This window comes from Plodia interpunctella, chromosome 21, assembly GCF_027563975.2.
Source record: "Plodia interpunctella isolate USDA-ARS_2022_Savannah chromosome 21, ilPloInte3.2, whole genome shotgun sequence".
NCBI classification, from domain to species: domain Eukaryota; kingdom Metazoa; phylum Arthropoda; class Insecta; order Lepidoptera; family Pyralidae; genus Plodia; species Plodia interpunctella.
Genome location: NC_071314.1, coordinates 4,979,260 through 5,005,998, shown reverse-complemented (window position 1 = coordinate 5,005,998; position 26,739 = coordinate 4,979,260). Strand labels below are relative to the sequence as shown.

The 26,739-nt window shown below is 35.8% G+C and overlaps 2 protein-coding genes across 7 annotated transcripts in view; both read left to right on the top strand.

Moving 5' to 3' along the window:
- LOC128679438 (methyl-CpG-binding domain protein 4-like) overlaps nt 1-2,997 on the top strand; it is a 37,544-nt gene extending 34,547 nt beyond the window's left edge. For 3 of the 5 annotated variants that reach the window (XM_053761700.1, XM_053761701.1, XM_053761703.1), the window contains exon 2: nt 1,440-2,996. In XM_053761700.1, the coding sequence (XP_053617675.1) occupies nt 1,450-2,166 (717 nt within the window). In that variant the 5' untranslated portion in view covers nt 1,440-1,449 and the 3' untranslated portion in view covers nt 2,167-2,996. Of the gene's footprint in view, nt 1-1,439 lie in introns of all 5 variants that reach the window. The other 2 variants (XM_053761698.2, XM_053761699.1) reach the window with 2 other exon arrangements.
- Nucleotides 2,998-4,235: 1,238 nt separating this feature from the next.
- On the top strand, nt 4,236-26,450 carry Kdm2 (Lysine demethylase 2). Of its 2 annotated transcripts, none has more exons than XM_053761163.2 (21): nt 4,236-4,391; nt 5,558-5,784; nt 10,552-10,663; nt 11,067-11,231; nt 11,899-12,034; nt 12,569-12,696; nt 12,932-13,081; nt 13,527-13,700; nt 14,223-14,382; nt 15,174-15,297; nt 16,004-16,127; nt 16,629-16,710; nt 17,035-17,189; nt 17,621-17,719; nt 18,015-18,108; nt 18,676-18,848; nt 19,393-19,569; nt 20,240-20,376; nt 20,939-21,227; nt 21,471-21,637; nt 21,837-26,450. In XM_053761163.2, the coding sequence occupies exons 1-21, from the start codon at nt 4,344-4,346 to the stop codon at nt 21,952-21,954; spliced, it is 3,039 nt and encodes a 1,012-aa protein (XP_053617138.1). In that variant the 5' UTR covers nt 4,236-4,343; the 3' UTR covers nt 21,955-26,450. The 2 variants fall into 2 exon arrangements, with proteins under 2 accessions (XP_053617138.1, XP_053617137.1); XM_053761162.2 differs by having other exon boundaries at nt 16,629-16,719.
- Nucleotides 26,451-26,739: the final 289 nt, after the last annotated feature.

Here is a 26,739-nt window from a genome sequence, read left to right as displayed (position 1 = left end):
AAAAATATCTTAAACACAAATAATTTATTGATACAACTCTCAAGGACAACTGGAAGTAGGAGAAATCTAGCTTGCAAGATTTGACTACAGACCGACAAGCAAACAATAGGGACTGGTGAAACGAAATATAATATTGTAAACAATCTTATTTTTCAATTTCATCCGTTTCTTGTATTTGTGACTCTTTAAATTAATTATTTCCTTGACTGTGTAGATATATACATAACGTTTCTTATGATAGGTATTTTAATTAAATACATATAAATATATTCTTCTGCCTTTATTATTTTCTACAGATATTGTGTATTTTATAACCGCTAATCAGTACTATACGGAAGTATTCTGTGAACCGCATTAAAATTTTACACAAAAATAGAAAAAAAAAACAATAAATTTTGGGGGTCTTCATACTTAGAACTGAAACTCATTTTTTTATCAAACCCATACGTGTTGGGTATTTATAGATAGGCCTTCAAAAATGATAAATGAGTTTTCTAATATTTTTTTCTAAACTGAAAGTTTGTGCTAGAGACACTTCCGAAGTGGTAAAATGTCCCCCCCCCCTATAACTTCTAAAATAACAGAATGATAAAACTCAAAACAATATATGATGTACATTACTATGTGAACTTCCACCGAAAATTGGTTTGAACGAGATCTAGTAAGTCGTTTTTTATACCTCATAAATCGTAACCGCAATTTACCTTTCATTCAATCAATGTAAATATAAGAACTTTTATGTTATGTTACAACTTGTTGCTACGGAACCCTTCATGGACGAGTCCGACTCGCACTTGGCCGCTTTTTAATAACTAGACTAATTTGTATGCATTTTGTCGTGTATTTTTATAGTGCAATAAAGAGTTTATAATTATGTTGGAGACTATTTTTAAGTAATAGTGGCTAAAATTTAATTTAAGCTGTTGAACAATATTAATGTAGGTATACAGGTAATATAGATAAACCTGTAAGTACCTACTGTGTATACAGTTGTCACATGTTATATTATTATGAGCATCTCTCACCTGTCATCTAAACTAGATTACGAGGTCAAATTGTTTATAATCTTATTAAGATAAGCCGAAGAAATATAGCATGATGGTTCTTGATAATTAGTTCTTAGAAATTTGAAATAATTTAATAGATTAGACCTGCCGCCGCAACATGACGTGAAGATAAAACAAATCTTGAAATAATAATATTAAATGACTCATCCATGGACGTATAAAAAAATACGTCCATGGACTCACCTATGGAAATAGAAATCCGATATGGCTCTTCGCAAAATGAAAAAGTCCGCCTAAAAAGTTTAGGTACTTAGAGATCTTGACATATTACTAAGAAGTCGATTTCTCAGAATTGTTTTTATTATATTTAGATTCACAATATTTTAACTAATATTATATTAATATTATAACGTTACGTTTTCCTCTTTTCAGATTTGCGCACATGGCAGACGACACTTGCACCAGCAGATTCTTCCAAGATACTGATTTGGCATCTACAAGCCCGAATCGAATTCCTGTCTCGTCATCAGAACCCCTCAATCCCTCCCCAGATACAAGTCAGCATTCGTTTGGTTCCGACGACGCAGACGTGTTAAGCTTATCAACACTTTGCATAGAAGAACAAAAACCATTACACATTCAAACATTTTATAATATTACTCCAAGAGAAATGCCTGTTTCACCTCATTATATTTTTGAAGAAGAATTTTCAACAAATCCTTGGGCAATGTTAATAGCAACAATTTTCCTTACTAAAACTTCTGGCAGAACTGCCAGGCCGAATATGAAAATGTTTTTTGAAGAGTATCCAACGCCTTACCATGTTTTACGTGATAATCCAAAATCTTTAGAGAGGTTTTTCGAAAACTTAGGTCTTAGAAAACGAGGCCATATGATTTGGAAATTGACCTATCAGTTTGTGTCTTCTAAATGGAGGAGAGCCAGTGATCTAGTTGGCATTGGAAAATATGGCGAAGATGCCTATAGGATTTTCTGTCTCGGGCACACAGATTTAGATCCTGAGGACAGGTACTTAAGGTTGTATTTAGATTGGCTGAGGAACCACACGGAATTCCCAGAAAGCCATGGAATTGCTGATAGCGAGTTTATTATTCAGGATCCAAGTATAAAGTATTATAAAATTACTTTGAGAAATTAAAGTTTGAAGTCTGCATTGTATACAAAGTTATATAAAATTAGTATTTACAAAAAACATGTTTACAAAATGCTTATAATTGAATGCGCGTATATTGAAAGTTATGCACTTAGCTAAACTATCTTAACTCTTTTTACACTCTATTGGCAATGTGATGTTCTTTGGTGCCATGATATCTCTATTATCAATCAGTATAAATTCTTTGGGAAAGAGCAAATAAAGATATGATTATGTAACTATGCCAAATTTTGTTTATTTATTTAAATATTTTATCTTGTTGGTTTAAACATCAACAAAAATTTAAATGCAGAAAAATCTGAAATTCATGAAAAATGGATATCATGTAAAATAAAAATATAAAACTTTTGCGCCTATTTTTAAGTCATATACAAAACAGTCGTAGTGCATGTTTGCCTGTAAAATATTTGGCGCATTTTGCTGTACAAAAACATGATGTATCATTTATGACCATGGAATTAGTAGGTACTCCGTACAACACGGAGTAGGGTAGGTACGTCTTATTCCATGTATGACATGTACTATGTAGCTGCAGGCTGTGCTATGATAATTTTTGTTGTTAATTTTAAAATATTGTTGGGCATAAATATCGAAAAGGATCTTATTGGATTTACCCCATGATATAACCAATATCATGGGATATGGAAAGTACTTACTTTACGAATTTAATGATATTATACGCAGTACAAAAACAAAACTAGGTAGCAATAATTTCAAGTACCTAGGTACTCTCTCATTCTTGCACGGTCATGGCACACCGAGACTGTGTTGTTTTATAAGTATTGTAGTTAACTATTTAATAATATAATCATTTTATATGCCTTATGTACTGTGTTTTATTTTTATTTACAACCTTGCTGGTGAAAGATGTCTCGGTACCCTTTTCACGCCTCATCACAACGGCCCAGGTAAGATATTCCAATTCGTTATTTATTTCAATCTAGGCATGGCATAATTTTTATGCGTCAAGGTTCATATCGGTTCACCGAAAAAACCGCATACAAATAGTTTCACCCGTTTAAGAGCTACATTGCCACGAACACGGCTTTAGCCGTAACTATACCTAACGCGTTTCTTTCTTGTATGAGTGAAATGAAAAATAATACGATGCGTAGACAGATATATCTTCGAGCTTTTGAATAGGTAAGTACCTACTTACGGCTTATAGAGCAGCAGATACAACGAGCTTATAGTCGACTTACAAAAGCAACAATGTGACTAACTACGTAACAGAAGATGTTTCTTTGCATAAACCAGCTTCCACGCGGTGATATCTAAATCTGATTCTGCTCACTTTTGAACTCAGCTACAGTCAACCGCATTCATTGCATAAAATTCGTGTAAAGACAAAGTTTATGTTGAGACAACACAAAAATATTGTATTTTATCTAAGTATCAGTCTTTTAAATATAGCAAAAAACTATTTATGTAAATATAGCAAAAAGTTAATTATAAATATATATAAATGATGACATGATATATGTTTTGACTAGTTTAGACATAATAAAGTATGTTTAAATATATAATGTACGTCTCCGAAGCGTATGATTGGTTTCTCTGAAACAGATTCTGTTCAAGGGTTAAATAAATTTGTCAGTCACACAGATATTAGAATATGCGGTCAGTCACTTCATAACTAGAGTTCATTATGGGACACTTTTCCAAAATTTCATGATGGACACTACCATAGATTCAGAAGGGGACAATACCATAAAAATAAAGGTCTGTGGTCACTTCCGTAGAGGGCTTTGACATCTCGTTGACATCTCTATCCTAATATCGATAAGGATTTTCATTGGTTTTTAATTATTTGATATTAATTTAATTTAGTTTTTCTCTTCAAAATAAATCAAATGGTGCAAAAAGCTATCACTACAATACATTAGGATCATATCAATGTTTATTTTACATTTTCCATTATTAAAATAACATTTTACGATGTTTTGAATAAGCCCGCCAAGTTGTTTCATAAATAAACCAATAGGGTTTGTTGCTGTGTACCAACCTAGAGTAAATACTCGGAGTGATTGCTCGGCGCACAGTTGGCAGCAGTGTCGACTATTGCAAATGGTGGATTGCGTTACTTTTTCTCGTGCTCTGTGTAAAATATTTACGTAAAATAGTGATAATTTTGCGTTGCAGTGTTTCTGACTAACACAAACATGTCGGAAACACTGCCGAGTGCTAAAAAACAAGTTCCGCGGCAGCTGGTAAGTGCTTATTGTTAATTTTTTACGTATTTAGTCCCGGGTGACGCCATGGTGGCTTTATCTGGGATCACGTAAACATGAAATGGTGCATCGCTGCATCGTGTATCGATCTGGTTAAATTGTGAGATTCAAATAAAAAAGTATTTTAAGAAAATATTGTTAAGACACTAATGATTATCGTCGATGAGGGTCATCGGACTCGGTTTTTTTGTGATCATGCTGTTCGCGACCGAGTTTGAAACGCGGCGGCCGTATGTATTCGCGCATGCGAGAATGTGTTAAAATCTATAATAAACAATAATTCCGGAGATTGCACCATTGCTTTATATCAACAATGATAATGAGTCTAAAAGGTGCGCGCTTCGGCGAAGTCACTAGGCATATTGCAGTTCTGGTAGGGACGAAGGCGTATCCCTCCCGCGGCTGTCGGAGGACGGAGCGGAGTCACGGAGTGCCGAGAGGCAGGCGAGCGAGTGTGCGCCGTGCGGCCACACGTCGCGCACTGCTAATCTAGTATATTTCTCGCCTAATCTTCCGTTCCATCGAACAATTTACTCGATTGCGAACCTAAATACACCTTATAGGTACATAGTCACATAAATTAGGTCTTACTTGAGCAATATTCGATACGAATCTACTTTCGGCTTACTAAACCACTCTTTGTTTCGATTAACAAATGAAAACAACAGCTACATCAAAACTTTTATGTGCATTTATTGCTTGGTTTTATTTCACTGTCCTTGCTTTTCTTACATGTTAAGTCGGCATATATTTTATATGGTTTATACATTAAGCAAATAATGTGTAGCATCTTAGGTAGGTACCTACTATGTAGATATTACATGATCATGATCACAAAGTATGAGAATAATCCAGTTGTAGAATGTAACTAAGAAGCTAACTTATTATATTATATGTAAATAAAAAGAAATACAATAAATAGCATTTTGGATTGCAAACTAAAAAAAATTTACATTTCATTTTTGCTGTCAAATAAAGGAACAAAGTTAAAATAGATAAGAGTAAAATACATTTATAAATTTCAAAAATAAAAACACTCAATGAACGCAAGACAAATTTTGTAAAAACATGTGACAAAATATAAAAACTATAAAGAAATTTATTTTAGGGTTTCTTTTTAGAATAATTTGATTTTTTTGTGGCAGCGTGAACGTAAGCAAAGGAAACTCTATTCAGACGAATGGGCTCTTGGTGATGATGAAGCTGAGGGTGGTCGAGGGTTCTCCCTGGCTGACAAGCTGGAGAGCCCCAGATTCGAGCATTCTGGTTCGATTCTGGAGATGCACGGCTCTGAGATCACTGTTGCATATCTGCAGAAAAATGGCTTCACCACTCCACTTCTGTTCAAAGAAAAAACTGGATTGGGATTGAGGTAAGTCATTGAATTGTTTAAATAGTTTTTCACCATCACCATAATAACACTCTGGATAAGAAGGTTGGGCTGAGAAAACATAACCTGTTTCCTTTATTCATACATTAAATAGTTTATTTTGAGAGTCACTTATTTATTGCAAAAGAAAAAATACATTCTTATTAGGCACTTTCTCATCTTACCAAAATTGAATTTCTATCAATCATCATCATACATCGGCTTGTTTTTCATTTGTTAAAGAAGTTGCTCAAAATATGGATAGAAGAGTCCCAGTAACCTCTGTTTTATTTGACATGACCCGAGCTTTTGATTTCGTTTGCCATAAAACTCTGTTGGCTAAACTAGAAATATATGGTATCCGCGGTAGGGCTTATGATCTCATTGCTGATTACTTAGAGGCAAGAACCCAATGTGTTGAAATAAATAACTTCAATGAGGAATTAGAGTTTGCCTCATTCCGATCTTCAACTACAGCAAATAGAGTCGGTGTGCCGCAAGGCAGTGTGCTGGGGCCTCTTCTGTTCATTCTCTACATAAATGAATTGCCAGAAATCACATCATACCCTTGTACACTGTTTGCTGACGACTTATCTATTGTTATACACAAAAAACCAGGTTGTAATTATGAAAAAGAAATTAATGACACTATATGTAAGACAGTAAACTGGTTGGAGTCCAATAATTTATATGTTAACTTGGCAAAAACTACCTATTTGCAATATATTAATAAAAATGGTAGACCTCAAGACCTGTCCATAACGTATAATGGAGAACAAATTGCAGAGTGTGTTTCGACAAAGTTTCTAGGAATCACAGTTGATAAACATTTGTCGTGGAAAGAACACGTTGAAAACGTGTGTCAAAAAATAAACCGGTTTGTTTATGCTCTATATCGGTTAAGGAACACTTGTGGCCAAGAAACAGCACTCCTTGCCTACCATGGCTATGTTTGCTCCATTTTACGGTATGGACTCGTCGTTTGGGGAAATTCAGTGGATTTAAATGATGTCTTTCTTATACAGAAAAAATGTGTGAGAGCTTTATGTGGCGCTAGACCATTGGATAGCTGTAGACAATTATTTCAGAAATTAAAAATTTTGACATTAGTTTGTATGTACATATTGGACATTTGTATTTTTGTAAAGATGAATTTAGAATTATTTACAAAGTTGCCGTACCCTTCTGGATTAAGATACCCAAATCGTTTAGTTGTACCACCTCACACTACCACGTCTTTTAGAAAAAATAGCTATAATATGGCGGTAAAGATATACAACCATTTGCCAGAGAGTTTAAAGTCACTGCCATTTACGAAGTTTAAAAAACAACTTCATACTTTTCTGGTCACCCATTGTTTTTACACCATTGACGAGCTTATTAGTTTTAAATTTTGACATAAGGTAGCGCCCTCAAATTTATTTATTTTATTATGTTGACTTCATTTTTTAATCCTTGACATATTTTTATTTTATTTTTTATTTAATTTTTAATATACCTAACCTAACATTTGATTATTAATTAACTAGAACTTTTTATGTATTTTTAAATAAATAACTTTAAACATTTGCATGCCAATTGTTGGCGCAACACGCTTGTCCGATTTAAAGACATATTTGTCCTATACATGTATATATACCGTGTTTGTGTGCAAATAAATATTTCATTCATTCATTCATTCATTCAATATTTTAACAAAATCATTGTAATGTCAATCAAATTACACACAAGTCTCAAACTTACCTTGGAGTTAACCTAATCTGTGTGATTTGTTCTTATAAATAATAAAGAAACAATTAATGTATGGACGAATTACCTGCTATTTAGTGTTTCCTAATAAAATTCTTGGAGCAAGGTTTTATACCACATGTTTATTTTATACTACCTACTCAACCTTTAGAATCCAGGTAGGTTTGAAACTGAAGGGTTATGCTATGTTTAAAAACAGTCTTGTCTGTGATTTATTTACATAATGTTGCATACCTAATTGGATTTTGGTGTCTGCAACCTTATTTATAAATAGCACCTACCATATAGTGAACTGGTTTTGCTGTGGATTGTCTTTAGCGCTACATAATCGACGTTTCCTCAGTCTAATCTATATATATATATAGGTACCTATATAAAAACATTCTCTTTCGTCCGTTACTGAATGCATTTCCATATTTTCCATACAGAGCATATATTCCAATAATGTTCCTTTGAAACCGGAGGTTCAGCTGCGGTTTTAGTGGCTGTATTGTATACTAAAGCCCGAAATGTTCAAGGCTTTATGCGCGGTAGTCAACAGAGTACGAAAGTACCTAGGTACCTACCTGTGTCTACAGACATTTAAATCACGTTAGGTAGGCCTATAGGTACCTATCTGGCAGTCGTAGCTTGCCTTTTCTAACTCATTAAGCCAGATATCACGTGGATGAAAAGTTTCCTCATATATAGGTACGTTACTTCCAGACAACGCAAAATAATTTGATCTGAAAAAGTAGCGTCAAAATTTCCGCGTCATCCATATTTTCCGCGGCAGCGGTCTCTCCACGTCGAACTTTAGGGGCGTACTAACGAACGCGTCTTCCGACTGCAGGGTTCTCAAACAACTTCAGCCATCGTTGTGCGCATGTGCGGTGTTATCTGGCCATTTCGAGTTTCCCAAACAAAATGTCTATACCTCAATACACACTTTAGCTTACATTTCAGCCGTATAAATACATGTCGTGTTTACAATGATGGCATTGCCACGAAATGAAATTACAAATTTGCTTGTTTGTATTGTCAGGTCTACGTCTCGGAGCTCATTGTTTTTCGTGGCAGAAACTGATCTCCGTTTTATACATACAATTCAACTAAATGTATATAAAGTACTTGTAAAATTTTTAACCGGGTTGAGAGATAAAATTAACAAAAACGCTGAAGTAGAAAATATTCATAGAGGATTCCATCGATAAATTCTATTTTCTTTCATCGGAAAATGTAACATTCTTAAATAATTCCAAATATCTGTCACGAGCCTCGAGTCCGAGTCTGTCTGTCACGAGCGATATTTTGAATCTTATGTGTGAATAATCAATAAATTGAAATGCAACAATATTTCTATCTTTATCGAATTACATAGGTACTCTTTTGAGCGAACTGAATGTAGTTCTGTGCATATTTTATTGCTAAAATAAAATTAATTTAAATTTCTGGGATATGATCCTAAAGTATTATTTATATCCATATTTTATGCAAGCTGACAGCTCAATTTAAAAAAATGTAATTATGGATTTTTTTTCTATCTATTGGATCATTACAAATTCCGCGTACCCAACGCGGAATTTGTTGTACTTCCGAAAATACCTCGCTCCTCGTCTGGTGCTGGACGAGTACTACTGGTTTCAGTCCTGTGTGGAGGTTCGCTTCTTTACTTTGCAGTCCCCCACCTTCCGGAAAGTTATGCTGCGGCGCATGTACGTACGGTCCTTTTGTCCTTCCCCGAGGTGGCATAACTAGGTACTTAAACTACCTATTTCGTTCTGTTAGCGCCCTGTTAATATGTATAGAATATGGTAGGAAACTAATTATCTACCATTATTACTAGATAAATTTACGAAAAACTTTTATTTAGTAAAAAAAAAAGTTTACTGTTAATTTTTTTTAGAAACTTATAGCTCCTAAAAGTGGCAAGTATTAATTATAAGAAAATATAGACAGTAAAGATACAAGAGGTCATTACGCTTGTGTACTCTTTTTACAGGCTTTAATTCCCAGAAAGGGCAAATATTTGTAACAATAGATAAGATACTAACATTAACGCGTTTCTGGATGTTATTTTTTCGGTGTTTATATAATTTTGTATTCATAGTAAGTATACATTTTATTACGATTTTAAAATTTTTATTAACAAATTACGTCAGGAATTCCGCGCAGTATTGAAATCATGTAAATTGAAACGGTCATCATTCCCTGTGCAAGTCGAAGCGCATACTGCTGCGCCGTTTCCCGCTTTTATTCACCCCCTTATCCTTCCACCCCACCCCAATTCCACAAGCAAAATGTACGCATGTGCAAACTTATTTAATTATTCTTGAGCTTGTTTGTTTGCGTACTAACTTGGGATTTGGAATGGTGAAGTTATATTTAGTGATAATAATCATCAGTCCAATAAATATTGACAAACTTTTGGAAAAATAGCTAATATATATTCACTATTTATTTGAATAGCTAGTAGAAAAGTTGCAAACTTTGAGAAACTCATCACGTTTTATTTACTCCAGTTTATACATTATTTATTTATTTTATTCGGGAAACACGTAATACTCTTACAAGCAGTAATACATTCCATCCCAAGGATAGGTTTTGGGGTTGTTATGTGTACCCAATGTGGAGACTATCAGAGCACAGTTCTGCAGGAAAAATAAAACTGTTCAATACATATTACTTCACTACTTTATTTGTAACATTGTTCTATCTGCCCCTTATACCTCTCCCAGAAATAAATCCTGGAGAACCCCGTGCTACACAGTGTACCAAGCTTGAGCTTGAGTGCTTGGTAGTTCTCACTGGTGGATTTGCCATGCCGGTTATTCTCCCTTTGCACACTAGACACACACTGTTGTCCTGTTATTCATAAAAAAGATAAAGGCTAGCTAGGCTAGTCTATTTAGTCTCGTTCTGTCAATGCCAAATTTCGTAAAGTGCGATAGTGACAGAACACACTTCAACTAAAAGTATGGTTTATCTTTTTTATGAATAACAAGGTTAGAATATAAAGCAACGTTTCCCGTCCTGTTCCAGGGTGCCCACCAGCAACTTCACAGTCAACGACGTCCGCATGTGCGTCGGCTCCCGTCGCCTGCTCGACGTCATGGACGTCAACACGCAGAAGAACATTGAGATGACCATGAAGGTACTGTTTCTGATACTTTTACATTTTGATCAATCACTATCTAATCTAATTACTATTATATTGACGAGACTTAACACGAACCTTTTTTATTTAATGTTGCTGACGTTTCAACGACCTTGCTGTGGTTGCAGCCAGACTGGAGTATTTGCGGTGGCACACCGCAACATTAAATAAAAAAAGTTTTGTGTTAATATATATTCCTTTATTGTAATGACACACATAGTTGACTACGTCAGTTGTTTCGGATATATGTTTAAGAAATGGGAACAATTAACTTAATCAAGGCACAAGGCCGATAAATATTGTAAACTACAAACATGGGAAGATGAATGAAAAAAAATATCTTATTGTAATTTTTTATTAATGCTAATTTGTGTCTAATTAAAACGAATTATGTAAACAGGACTGGCAGCGCTATTACGACGACCCGAACAAGGAGCGTCTTCTGAACGTGATATCCCTGGAGTTCTCTCACACAAGGCTAGAGAACTACGTGCAAGCGCCACGTATTGTGAGACAGATTGACTGGGTGGATACTGTGTGGCCGCGGCATTTGAAAGATCAGCAGGTAAGTTAGAAATACCCATCTGTGTCTCATCCTCGTGTGTTCCGGTTGTATTAGGAGCTGTGACGCCACGAAATCCGGGAGCGTAAAAAGTAAACTTTAACATTTTACAACCGATCAAAAGATCTCTAGATTTCCTGTGTCTAGCTGAACAAATGTTCAGCTGGTATTTCACACTTTTCATAGTATTCTCTTAGCAACGGTAAACGAGTGATTTTTATAAGTGAAAACACAGAAACTGTTTTGTATATTTATTTAATAGAATCTCACAATATCACAAAATCACATCAATTGCCAAAGTATTTATTAAGATATAACAAAAATAATATTTTATTTGTGTGATGCCACTATTTGGAATTATCAAAACACCCTGAGAATTATCAAAACATACTGAGAATTAATAACATGTGTTCAATACTATCTTTACATTGTTTATTATTATAATAGAATGTAATAGAAATATGTTTATTTTAAAATATCATTATAAATATTAGTCAAAAATACCACATGCTTTTTATATGTAATTTTTTGGTTAGATATATATATTCTATTGTATTATTACATATAAAAATATTAAGACCGGACATCTTCTATTTGGGGACTGCATTTTGCCCACTATTAAATTGAGTAATTAGTAAATGATGTTTCTAATGTTAAATTTATTTTTCAGACTGAATCCACAAACGCGCTTGACGATATGATGTACCCAAAAGTTCAGAAGTACTGTTTGATGTCAGTGAAAGGGTGCTACACTGATTTCCACATTGATTTTGGTGGTACCTCTGTTTGGTATCACATTTTGAGAGGTAACTCTTACTTCCATACTAATATTATAAATGCGTAGTGAGGATGTATTTGTGTCTGTATGTTTGTTACTCTTTCACGCTAAATCTACTGGAAGGATTGTTACGAAATTTGGTACACACGTTGACTACAACCTGGGTACTTTTTATTCCCGAAATTCCCACGGGAGCGAAGCCCCGAGGCGCAGATATTACAAAGTATTAAGATTGTTATTTTATTGCATTACATAACTCAACAAAAGTTTTGATGTTTTTAAAACATTTTGTAAAAATGAGTGATGTATTGAAAATTCACACTGATTATTATGCTGTACATATTAATATGATGGCTAAATTTTTTAATTAAAATGCGAAGAACGAGTTGCATTTTTATTTGTAAGGTAAACTGGAACTAATGGACCGATTTTGATGAAATCCAGCACAGTGGATAACTAGACAGGCAGACTACTAAGACAGGGAACATAGGTTACCATTACCAACTTTTACTGTCAACAAAGATGAAACATAAATATGAATCCTAATCACAAAATATTACAGGGGCGAAAGTATTCTGGTTGATTCCGCCGACTGAGAAAAATCTACAGCTGTATGAAAAATGGGTGCTTTCCGGGAAGCAGTCTGATGTGTTCTTTGGTGACACCGTTGAGAAGTGTATCAGGGTTCATGTGAGTATTTCCTTCAGTACTTTCTTTTGAAATATGTATTTTAATAGACTTGTCTGTTTTTTTTATTCTATTCAAGAAGTGAAAGAGTAATTATTATTTTCTGATTGGGGACGGGGAATATGTAAAGGGGGAGAAACTTTTATTTTTTTATGAAAACCGAAAAAGAAATATTTGTGTCAAGAGTCGCAATACTCGAAGGGTACGAACTAATTTAATTTCTTGTAAATTGTTGCAGCTACAAGCGGGCTACACATTCTTCATCCCGACGGGTTGGATCCACGCTGTGTACACTCCAAGTGATTCGCTTGTGTTCGGCGGCAACTTCCTGCATCAGTTCGGTATTGAGAAGCAACTCAAGATTGCACAAGTAGAGGATGTTACTAAGGTGAGTCATTTTACAAGTTTTTATTTAAGACTGGGCCAACCTGCACTTTAGCTCCAATTCCACATCTTTATTAATTTCTTTTTTAATGCGAAAACTTAAAAAAAAAAAAACATACAGTCGTAAATTCTTTCTAAAATCCTTATCTCATGTTACTACTAGCTGAGCCCAGGGGCTTCGCTCCTGTGTTTGTGATTATGTTCGTTTGGGTGGAATCCTGCAACTCAATTTGAAGCTCGATAGATTAAAATTTATACTATTATTAGAAAAAGGTACCGAACTGATTTCAAAAATTTTTTTACCATTAGAAAGGTACATTACCCAGATCGCTGTAGGCTATATTTTATCTCAAAATTCCCACGGGAGCGTGGCCCCGGGCAACATCTAGTATGTATATAATTTTTTTAAAAATAATTCCTTTGTTTAACTTTCAATGATCGCGACTCAGGTGCCCCAGAAGTTCCGCTACCCGTTCTTCACGGAGATGCTGTGGTATGTGATGGACCGCTACGTCAGCAGCCTGCTGGGCCGCTCGCACCTGTCCGCCGAGACTCTGTCCGCGCCGCTCGCCGCGCCCAAGGACCACGTGCATCTCACGCAGCACGAGCTGCATGGGCTCAAGGTACACTAGATACACTTATACACCATACACATTGATGTTATAATATTTTAACCAACTGACCAAAATAAACTCGTGTAGATTTAGCCACTTTATTTATAATATATAAAAAATAATTTAATAAATGTTAAAGCAAATTTAAAGTTAAATGCTAAGCTAAAACGCACTTTAAAATATTTGATTTTGTCAAAACGAGACAAAACATACTTTTGAAGTATGCTTGAACTTTTTTTATTAATAACAGATTAAAAACTGGAATAAAAAGAAAGTTTAGCTTGCTTATACTATGTCTTGCCGAAATAAACTTTATCTTTTGCGACTCTGTCAAACTATTTTGTCACACTAGTGTAAAACAGAAAATGTACGACAAAATTATATCGGATCTTTCTGTCTGATCAGAAATTTGAAACATCTTGGTTCTTAATTCATATACATATATAACCATGCACATTAATTAAATAAAATAATTGCATATTGAGATAATTAAAATAAATAATTGCATATTCTTTAAAATTTAATTTCCAGGCGATAGTGATGTACTTACACCAGCTTCCGGCCGCCAGGAAGTCGGTGCCGGAGCTGCTGTCGGAACCAATCGCCTTGATCAGGGACGTGCGCACGCTGGTGGAGCAGCACAGACATGACAAACAACATCTAGCTATCACCGGAGTGCCTATATTGAAAGGTAATATCAAAATAGCTCTATCTTAACTGAACTTCTTCCCATTTTGTTTCCACAGCCGTAATGCATTTGAGTCCAGATTTTAAAAGCACTTTCCTATTTTTTCTTTACCGTTTCGCGTGATCTTTAGAAATCCGACCATATCATCTTTGGACTTTAGGAGTAACAGTCATGATTAATATATAGTCTGCATTTTTAGTTCTGTAATGGTAGATTTGGATGACGGGCTCCATGGACAAATAGCTAAAGGTTGTTATAAAGAAAAAATACTGTAATATATTCAGATGTATAAATAAATACAACCTATGTGGTTACAAATTACAAAACAAACTTTAGGCATTAACATTTTTTTAAGAAAATCTAATATGTTGAATTAGGGTATCATTCGGTCGGCGTTTTATTTTCGCGGGAAAACGCTATGATGAGAGAGAGTTTGGCGTCTGGTTCCGCTCTAGAATATGATCACTCTATCTCGGAAGATGTCGTATGAGGCGACTAAGGGATACATAGATTAGGCAGCTGATAGATAACAATAGTATTCCCAAAGTAAAATCACAGCCTGAATATTCAAAAACCAAGGTTTTTTTTACGCTGATTTAGTGCAATCGGCAAAAAGCATAGATGTAGTAGTTAGTTCAGCGAACATCGATATTCTCGTTGCCCCAGCTGACCCCGGGTATCGCGTCTTCATAATCCCGAGAGAAATTCAGTCAATTGAACATCAATTTTGTCGCTACTTTTAAAGTTCTGTGTTGCATATATTAATATATATAATGAATGCTGCGGTCGGGCAGGTCCGGACGAGGCGGCGCTGCCGGAGCGGCGACAGTCGAGCGCGCGGGGGCGCGGGGGGCGCGGCGCCCCCGCGCGCGCGCGCCCCGACCACGCGCACAACGCGCCCCGTCGCCGCAGGACCAGGTCACCACCTCCTCTACCTATATCCGATATTGACTTGACTACTGAGCATGTCTCGATTTGAGCCTGATTTCAAACTATTTTTTTTTTTAATTTATTTATTAACATTTCTTACATCTAAACTAAATAATTGCAGCTTGACCATAAAGAGATGACAAAAATGAGGACGGTAAATTCTTCATAGCTGTCACATTTTTGTAAAATGCTGAAGTATGGCAACAATTTTGTATGGGAAATTTTTAGTTCCACTTCAATTAATTTCTACTCTTTATGGTCAAGGTGTAGATACTTTCTAATATCAAAAACAATACCTGTACTCGATTTGCAATATATGTTAAAAGTGAGTAAGTTATAAGAAACTAATGTAAACATTCAGGTCAAAATGATACATGATCTTTTTCATTGACATTGAATGTTTATCTATATATGTATATGTTTTAGAATATACATCGTTGAGTTTTTGTATCCACACAATTCTTGAACTTACTTTGGGGCTAATTCAATTTATGTGATTTTCCTTATATTATAAATTGTTTAACAACTTACCTAATCTTCTTGAAATATGATGAAGGATACAAGATACTTTTCATCCCAGAAAAATAATTATTACCGTGGGAAAACACGCGAACGAAGCCGCGAGCAAAAGCTAGTTTGCTTATATATTTATTTTATATATCAGCAAGCAATAAAACTTAACATAAACTTTTAGATGCAAGAGATGTGAGGCTTGCCAACGAACCGATTGCGGCGAATGCGTGTTCTGTCACGACATGGTCAAATTCGGGGGCCTGGGCCGCGCCAAGCAGACCTGCATCATGCGGCAGTGTCTACAGGTATGGGAATTTTAATCAACTGGTGATGAACGGAAATATTCTTCAAATAATGTTTTAAAGCTTTAAATGAATTCGTTATGTTGTACGGTGGGAGTGGTTTTTTTTATCTAGCCGTTTAGATTTTGAGAACCAAAAAAAAAATTTCGGCGAAACGTGCTTTCGGTGAATAATGTTTCTGTGAACTGTACCACGTTGCTGCCACCTGGTCATGACTGATTCAAACTGCCAATTCAGATGGGCAAGGCCAGTCTAACTAGATGAGGTTTCATTGAAAATTTGCTAAGGCAACATCATATACACAATGTATATATGAAATTAGGAGTATGCCGGCACCACATGTCTTCGTTCAGTTTGCCTAACTTTGACACTTTTTTTGAAACTTTTCGGTATACATTGCGGTAAATAAAAGCATGCATACAAACTACGCAATGTTTACGCATTTGTGTCGGCATATGTCTAGTTTGACAACAGTGGCATTAAAAATGTATGTTATGTTTGCAGCCGATGCTGCCGGTGACGGCGTCATGCGCAGTTTGTCACCTGGACGGCTGGATGCAGACGCCAGTGGCGCCGCAGGCCAAGGGTAACTCCGGTAACTACCTCGTCTCCACTCACTGCCTTCCACCTCTGTCCACACCCACCCAATGAACTAATATTACCATAGGAACACATCCAATTCTACCACCAATTGCATCGTTGTGTTCCAGTTTGAAGGGTGAAAGAGACAGTGTAATTACAGGGCATTGTCGGAAAAGACCCTAGGATACAAAGTAAGATTACGCACGTGTGACAACCCTGTGGTGACCACTTACCATCAGGTGTGCCTATTTATCTGCTTAGTAGTAAAAAAATATATTTTTATTCTTGGTGTAACAAAGTGTTTTATTTACTTTATTGCTTTTCCCAGGTCGCAACGGCCCCTCGTGCCTCCGCGAATGCTCAGTGTGCTACAGCATAGTGCACCCGTCGTGTGTGCCCCCCGGCGGCCAGATCAACGAGGACCTGCCCAACTCCTGGGAGTGCCCCGTGTGCACGCAGATGGGGCTCACGCAGGACTACAAGGTGACCACTCTAACATATACTGTCCATAGTGCCCCCGGCCGGCAGATCAACGAGGATTCTGTAATAGTTTAGTTTTTTTTTTCGTTACAAATTTTGACATCTGTGGTCAATTTCTGGTTTGAAAACGAACCTTTAACAACATCCACCACCTAGAGGTGAATTCGATGGAATTAGTTCCATTAATATATTCTACTAGCTTATGCCCGCGGCTTCGCCCGCGTGATTTCCCACGGGAGCAGTTATTATTCTGGGATAAAACCTGATTCAAAAAGATTGGTTGAGTAGATATTTTATTTATTTATTTTTGTGATGAAAGGTACCCTATGTAATCTCCATGTTTCAAATTAGGATTTTAAGCCCTTACTATACTTTTCCTCTACACAGAATTCGCCTTTCTTCTAATTTTATTTATAATATAATTTTTATTTCAGCCCCGTCACTTCCGCGCGCGTCAGAAATCCTCGGACCTTCGGCGCATGAGTGTCGGGTCAGATGTCAGTCAGCTTGGACAGCACCATGGCAATATGCAGGTAACAATTTATATATTCTACTAGCTGCGCCCCGGGATTCGCTCCCGTCGGAATTTCGGGATGAAAAGTACTATATGTGTTATTCTAGGTTATATTCTACCCGTGTACTAAATTTCATAACAATCGGTCAAGTAGAATAGATATTTTGTTAGAAAGTGTTCAAAAACACTTTTTTGATGCAGACTCCCACATCAATAAAAAAATTATACAACTATCTAGTTGGAGATTTATATAGGCTATTATAATATTTAGGAATATATATTTCGTGATTAAATATGTAAATGAATTGTTATAGAACAAGCTGCCGCCGCCGGCCGTTGCTGTGAAGTCTGAGGCGAACTCCGACACAGAGGCCAAGAATGATGTCTCCCATATCAAGTCTGAGGATGGTATGATTATATCAATATTTAATTTTTAGGGTTCCGTATTTAAAGGTAAAATACGGAACCTGCGTAGGATTACTTTGCTGTCCGTAGGTCTGTATTTCAAGACACTCATCAGAAACACAATTAGTTCAAAGTTGAAAATTGTAATGAATACTTCAGAGTTTATGCTGTGAAAAATCATACTTGACCATTTATGTTGTATATTTTGGTATTTCAAAGTTGAATAAGATGTAAGTAAAATAAGAAACAAATAAATTAAAAAGTGAGTTTCGTGTCGTATCAAGAAGTGAAAGAGTTGGAGAGAGAACAATGGAAGGAATGTTGGTAACAATGTAATACTTGCAATACTAAATTATTAGTAAGTTGGTATATGGTTGGTAGCCATGTTTTTTCCTTTTAACTCTGCATTGCTCTTTTTTTTTTGAGAGAAATAAAAATCAATTCCAATTATTTAAACCTTCTTGTTTTACTTATAAAGCATCAAGAAACTGCACCGACAAGAGCCTTGCTCTTTGATGAGGTAAAATACCAAACTCGATAAGTATCATATATATATTTTTTATTGTTCAGAAATCAAACGCGAAGAGGAAGGCCTATCTCCCGGGGAACTAGGATCCTGTGAGGGTGAGGGCACCTGGGAACCCCTGTCCAAGAAGCGGCGGCCCTCGGACGAAGACGACGCCCCTAAAAAACACGCGCTGAGGGCGCACCACGCTTTGCAGATCACACATCACACGTCTAAGGTTAGTTGTCTTTGTTTTTGAAATTGAAATTTGAGATTGCTGTACATGTACATAAGGGCCTTTGAGGTGTCCCGTCACACATGGCCTAATAGGCTTTTTGCATGGGCTGCACTAAAATCCGTTGCGTGGTTTGAAAGAATTAAAAAAAAATTAACGTGGCGAACGATTTTATCGAAGAAGTTTATAGTTAGGGAAGTTATGTAGTGATATCAACGTGTTACTCAATAATATATGATTTTAAAATGTTTATAAATAAAAAAAAACGTCTGTATGATTCAATTATCGTGAAACATTTACGTCTTACTCGTTTCATTAGGATTTACGATTTACAATATGAATCAGATAATAATTTAAGAAATAAAATGTATTTCTTTTATCCTTATAAAACAAAGTTCCAAAAACTTCACCAATAGTGAGATAATTTATTACGTTTTATACCTTCGCCGCTAATCTTAACTAATATTAGAAATGCGAAAGTAAGTTTCTTTGTTACCTCTTCACGCTCTATCTTTCAATACATATATAAAATACGTATTTGTTGCAGGTGCTAAAGAAGCCGCTGTACCCGGTGCGTCCGGCGCCGCCGCCGCCGGCCGCGGGCGCGCCGGGCGGCGGCGGCGCGTGGCTGGAGCGCGCGGCCGTGCTGCGCGTGTTCGCCAAGCTGTCGCCCGCCGACCTCGCCACCTGCGCGCTCGTCTGCAAGGCCTGGGCCGAGTACTCGGTGAATATAACACGCTTTTGTGTCCTACATACAGACTAGCGACTACCAGGGGAATCGAGAATCGAGCCCCTGGTGGCTCAATTCTCACGCAATCCAAGTTCATTTCACCAATATTTTCCAATTTTTTCAACATGTTTAACACCGTTCCTGGATTTTCTTAAAATCTCGGAAAAAACTACGTGCTCGTCTATAAAGCCTGGGCCTAAATACTTCGTATTTACTTACGAGCTTTTGTTACATAACAAAGAAAACTATATACTTCGACACAAAAACCCAATAAAACTATAGAGACCCAGACATAGACTCAGTGATTAGTTTTTTACATTTTACGACCTAGTATAAATCCCACTAATATTATAAATGCGAAAGTTGTGAAGATATGTATATGTACATATATATCTGTTTATTACTCTTTCACGCAAAATCTACTGGACCGATTGGTATGAAATTTGGTGTACGGGTAGAATATAACCTGAAATAACACATTGGATACTTTTTATCACGAAAGTCTCATGGAAGCGAAACCCCGGGGCGCAGCTAATTATATATATATAAACTTGTAATATTAAATTTAAATACATTTTTTTGTACCTATGTGTTTGTTTTCTAAATAAAAATAAAATCAACTAAAGTCTTGTGTTAAAACTGTGCCATTTTTCTTTCTACTCAGATGGATCCATCATTATGGCGGAGCATGTCGTTCGTACAAGTGAGAGTGTCCGCGGCACAACTCGCGGGCATCGCCAGGAGGCAGCCCCTGTCCCTGGGGCTTGAGTGGTGCCATCTGGCGAGGAGACAGTTGGCTTGGTGAGCTCCTCAATGTATTCTGAGTGCTTAACTAGACTTTATGCCGGCTCCACACTATCGCGGACCAATTTGCCTGCCTGGTTTTTCATTGCTGTAATTAAAAACACTTGTTGAAACTACGTAATGTTTTTGCATTCGCGCGGTAACAGTCGGCGATAGTGTGTAGCCGACATTAGACGTTGCATGATGTCATTGAGTTTGTTTTTCTTGCGTCTATTCTCCCTTTATTTGGGGCCGACCTTCGACAAATTAAATATTCATAAAATATAATTATTACTATTATATTATTATTATCATATAACTTCGAACTGTTCGTTAAATTTGTTTTGTTTGAACACTACGATAATGTTTTAGTTATTATTCTTGCAGACTTGAAATAATCCTGTTACAGTATTTGTTAATTAAACCGGACAAAATTTATTGCTCACCGCGATACCGCCTATTGCGCTTATAATTTAATTTTCAAATTGTAACGTTTTGTTTTGTGCCATTTTTATGACACAAGACAAAACATACAGTTACATTTTGTTTTGTGCTATAAAGTATTGTATTGTATGTTCAGGTTGCTAGCACGATTGCCCGCCCTACGTTCGCTGTCGCTGGCCGGGTCCCCGGCGGAGGCCGCGCTGGCGCTGCGCTCGTCCTCGTGTCCCCCCCTCACCTCCCTCGACCTCTCCTTCGCCCGCTGTCTCGACGACGCCAAACTCCGGGGCATCTTAGCCCCGCCCGAGAACTCCAGACCCGGCGGCGGGGCCAGGACCGGAGCGGAGCCCAGTAGGCTGGCGGCCTTGTCCGTGCTGAGGCTGCCCGGGACCGATATCACTGATGTCGCTATGAGATATGTTGTACAGGTAATTTTTTTGTCATTGAGTGTGTAATGTGGACCGTTGATTATCGTCTATTTTATTTATTTTAGGCATCTGATATGGCTTGACAATTATTGTCATCTTATAAATAAAACAGCATGTATGCACGGGAAGGTTATTCATTATTTATAACTAATACAAGACTATACTCCGCGGAAGTCTTGGTCTAGGATGGATTTTTGTTAATTTGTCCTTGTCAGAAACACAAAATTGAATATTTTTTTCCAGGCATTACCAAAGTTGGTGGAGCTAGACGCGTCGTCTTGCGCGCGGCTAACAGACGCTGGCGCGGCGCAGCTGGCGCACCACACGCTGCAGCGGCTGTCGCTGGCGGGCTGCCGGCTGCTGACCGAGTGTGCGCTCGACCACCTCGCTCGCTGTGTCAACCTCGTCAGGTAGGTAATATAGCTGAAGCACCACAAAAAAATCGTGTCCTTGTAGTAATACGTTAAATAATTCCTTTTTTGGAAGCCAATCTTGTGTGTAGCATTAAGTCATGCATATCATTTACGGCACGCGAAATTAGAGTTTTCAAACCTTGGGTTCACCTGGGGATATTTCACTTATTATACTAAACTTAAACCACTTCTCCAGGTTGGATCTCAGGCACGTGCCGCTGGTGTCGACACAAGCGGTGATAAAATTCGCCGCCAAATCCAAACACAACTTGCACGTGCAAGACGTGAAGCTAGTGGAGCTGCGGAAAACTTGATCCGAGGAACCAATTGTGATATAGACATTACGCAGTGGTGGGGATGTGACTGATATACACCCAAAGTGCGATAAGTGAATGAATCAATTTGTATTACTGTGTTTTTAAAGTTTCCTGAGTCAGTGAGGAAATCCTAAAGAACAGTCATTTGTGAAGGAGTAAGTTCTGCATTAATTTTTCAATTTGTCTACAATAAATTTATCGATAGTGTTTCTTTGGAAACTGTTATGGTAGGATTTTGAAACAATGTTTCAGCCATTAGTGATTGGGAAGTGATCTACCAAATGAGGTAATTATTCCCAGATTTGACAATATTTCTACTAAGAATTTTAGTAGATTTTTAGTTTGGAAACGCGCATTGGCATTTTGTACATAAATTTTACAGCAGTGACATATCAAAAACAGATTTCCATAAAATAAATGTAATTTAAATCAAAGACTTGAGTAAGCGTATTCTAATGCTGAGATACGATTTAAAATGATTAGTGATTTTTTTGAAGACGTCAATATTTAGTCCCAAAAAGACGTTTTGATAAACAAAATTTATAGAAAAATTAACTGAATAATTTTAGCCCAATTCCTCTTTGTGTGTGAATTAGTTTGATTTCTATTCTATTGGTATGTTTTTTGAATTGTTAGTTACTTTAAGCTAGTATAATTTAGGTAGTCAACACCATAATACCTAAACATAACATTGCTCAATGTCTACAAAATCTATCGCACCATTATTCGCACCTTGCTAATCGAATTTTATTTTTGACAAATAGCCTACATTTGCGTTCCTTGACAAATTTCAACTTTGTCTTCATAAATATAAAGCTCGAAATTGTAGAGATAACTAATAATACCAAATAAAAAAATAGCTTAACAATTTTGAGCTTTATGTGTTTGGGTACAAAGCTGAAATGAGTCAACGCGGAATTCTAATGCAATGTAACAATTCTGTTAGCAGCTCGACGGAGATTGAAAACACGCAACGATATGAGAGAAAGAGCACTGAAGACATACTTAATGCAGTGCATGTGAATAATAGCACGTTAATTTGAAAACTCTTGGTTACATCGAAATGAAATGCCATCTATGTACTTACGCTATGACGTCAAGCTACTATGAGCACTCAGTCATAATCTTAAGGCTTAATTTAGCTTGTAAATTATGAAGCTACAGAAATTTGATGGCAAGGTTGCAAATGATTTTGTAGTCAAGACATGTATCTGAAATAAAAGCATTAAATAATCGAACAGTTCATGAGATAAATTATACTAGTTTCGAGCATATATGGGTTTACTACCAGTACTTTTCGAATTTCATCCTAAAAAGTCGTAAATTTAACTAATAAATGGGTTTGTGCCAGGACTATTTGGGACGAAAATGGGAAAATATTGGGCATAAACAAATCTCTGGTTTTTAATCGCAATATGCCCCGTGCCAACAATTTTACAGCACATTATTACTGCACAATTGATGAGTATATGAAAGTTGTGTATATTAATTTTATTGCATGTTGTTGCATTGTATTATATTTTATCTTTAAGGCATCCACTCACTACTCATTTTAGACAGAAAATAAACACTGAAGCAAATCCATAACTTTGAACTTTAATTTTGACTCTGTTGGTATCATAAGAACTGAGCTATGTGAGTGAGTCCAAGTAATATTGTATTACATTGTAAAGTCAATATTAGTTATCCAGGTCACACAAATATATGTTTAGTTATATGATTTGGATAAGTTGACAGTAAAAATGTGACGGTATGTCTATTGTGTTTAGTGTGTACCTGCCCTTAGTTTTGTTTCGCCAAGCCTGCTGTGAGAGGCTTCAACATTGACTGAAATTCTAAATCCCTAACAGATACCATTCAAAATGAATTGTATGCCCTAACCAACTTGTGTTTAAAATTGTTTTTGTTTTATAAATGTTATCACATCACATCTCTGTATTTGTATATTTTATAATCTTCATCCCTAGAATAATCATACAATTTATTCTTACATTTGTACATCTCAACAATACATATATTTTCTATTTACATAAGATGAAGATGCGCAAAATTCTGTGTAATATTCATATCGTGTTTGGTACATTTTACTTCGCTCTGAGGGAAAACAAAATACAAGTTGGTTTTAACATAAATGTCATTCATTGTATCAATTGAAAACACTTATTTTGTAAATAGCAAATTATTTATTACACACAGATTGATAAAGCATTATTTTATTTCATGACAATTCTAAATTGCTTAGGTTGTATTATGTTTAGTTCTAGTCGCTTTATAGGTTAAGCTGTTACGAGTACTATATGTGTAAATAAATATAATTTTGTGGGAATCCAAGCATCAATCATTTCTGTTTGAGGAAAAATAGCTGTTGACAAATAATTAGCGCCATTTCGCTTTGCTTGAAATTGAACTCAGATGGATATATGAACGCATGATACGAACGTCTGTCATTGTAATTATTATCTTTTTTTAATTACAATCTATCGAAGGTTGAGTTACGAAGGATAAAGGCATCCACAGCGTTACGTGGCATGTTACAGGCGCTTTCTGGGATGATGCTCATATTTAGGTGTGCTTTGCCAAAAAAAAGAGACCTGCAATAGCATTGCATTCTATTTTGTGGAGTGACGCAGCCTTTTTTGTATTATAAGAAAAAAATATTGTGTTCCCTAAGTTTTGAACAATTTTATTGTTGGTAATAATTATTAATTGCTTTTTCCAACAATATAGTTCCTAAAGCTTTTTATTTATTTGACGAAAACTTAGATTTTATTGTCTTTTTAAAATCAAATCGAGAGTTGCAAAATTTCTATAACGCATTGTATATTAATTACTGTGAAAATAGTTTATTGCTACATTTTGTATAAGAAACAAGATGCATCTCATTTCTCTTTGCCAAATATGTATCTATTCATTTTTTACGTTACTTTATGTCTCATACTTTATACTGTATGACAATATACACTGATACAGTTATGTAGGACGCACATAATACCATAGACTTTTGAAAAATCGCCAGTATTTTTTTTTACACTTTGACCATTGTATTAATTAACCGTAATTTTTAAACGGGCGGACCTAATCGTTGATACAGTATGTATATTTTTTGTAATAAATGCACAATGATAAAATTTGACAACAAAAACATGAGAGTGCCTTTAAAATAATATTAGTAATTAACCAAAAATCTCTTTATTAATAACAACAAAAGTGAACCGTAATATTGTTCGGTAATGATCTTTACGAATACACATTCTAATAGTTTAGCCTTATTCAGTCCTTTTCCCAAGGCTAAATAATTGTGAGCCAGGTGGCAAAAAAATCTGCTACGGTTAGTTCTGCCTGTTTTAAAGCTTCACCAACAATAATCATAATGTAAATTATAGTCCACGAACAATCGACATAGTTTGTAAGCACACCGACTCTGGTCATACAGGCGGGGTCGGCGGCCGCCTATAGTATTAGTTTTCACATGCGTCTGGATAAATTACAACCAAATGTGTACGTTTATCGAATTGTAAAGTCGTGTCCGATGCCTTTAGGCGACTGGAATACCCAGAACACCAGCGTTAGCAATTACACACTCGAAAAGAAAGATCGAATTAAACAAAAGTACTATGTAAATCACAATAAAAAAAAGTTCCGTTGAAAATTGTACCTTTACTTTTCGATGGATTTGTAGAACAATTTTCATGATATTTTAGGTTTTGATTATAGCCAATTAAAGTTAATCGCATGTACATATAAATAGTATTATATTTTAAACATGCATTTCACGTTGGTATATGATTCTGATTCTAGCAATTTTTTTTGTTTATTCGATAAGCGGAAATATTTGGTTGTACTTTACCGTCCTGTTGTGTTTTTTGATCCCATAGTGACTAGTGTCTATGAAACCTAATTACTGAGCTAGTTTTAAGAATTGTGTGCCTCAGTGTATAGACAAATAGCAATAGGGATGAATCGTTGATAAAATTATATTAAATTAAATATCATCATTAACCACACCAATATCAAAACGTGTGGCTAATGATTTTATTTCTTATTTTTTAAGATAATTATAATATTATTTAGTGTCTTAAGTGGCCTTCATGCGAGTTTTAATACGTTTAGGGGCAATTTCGTATAATAACTACCATCATTAAAATGTTTAAGTATAGAGGAATAAACTTAAGTGGTCCAGCGATGGTGTCGACATTTTATATATGAGTATGTATGTACACAAGATACGTTAAACTTAAAACTCCCCTCTTGTCGTTGGGGGTAAAAAAAAAAGTGACAACTTCTACTTTTGGACATTTTAGTGATGGGCGTTGATGTAGTTTTTGATAACAGGCTCGCATGCTGGCTGTCGTTGGCGACATGAAAGGTGATATTAAAGCCAATGGCTAGGTTAACTAGCGATATTATTGCGAAATGATGCGATTACAATCAGTAACATTGTATCATTGGTTACCATAAGCACTTATAGTATTTGAAATAAATATTTACAATGAGTTTTGTGTTTTCTTGACATTTATAAGAATCTATTAATCCTTGAAAAAAAAATGTTATCGAAATCGATCTTTTATAATTTATTCAATGGTAGGAGATAGGGGATAGGTGCATGAAATTAGTAACTACTGCGGTATAAAGGTCGTCGCACACCGTGAAGCTTTTTCTCTAGTGATACGTGTTAGTATATCTTTTGCTCAGTCTTCAACCTTACTAGATAGATAATTTGTTTATTGTTATAAAAAAAAAACAATTATATTATACAAAAAGGAAAAATAAAAGTAATAAAAA

Excerpts from the sequence above, each read along its gene's own strand:
- Kdm2 (XM_053761162.2), top strand. The coding sequence starts at position 4,344 with ATGTCGGAAACACTGCCGAGTGCTAAAAAACAAGTTCCGCGGCAGCTG. Across the intron at positions 18,109-18,675 it reads CCATATCAAGTCTGAGGATG|AAATCAAACGCGAAGAGGAA; the intron begins GTATGATTATAT and ends TTTATTGTTCAG. Across the intron at positions 19,570-20,239 it reads AGGCCTGGGCCGAGTACTCG|ATGGATCCATCATTATGGCG; the intron begins GTGAATATAACA and ends CTTTCTACTCAG.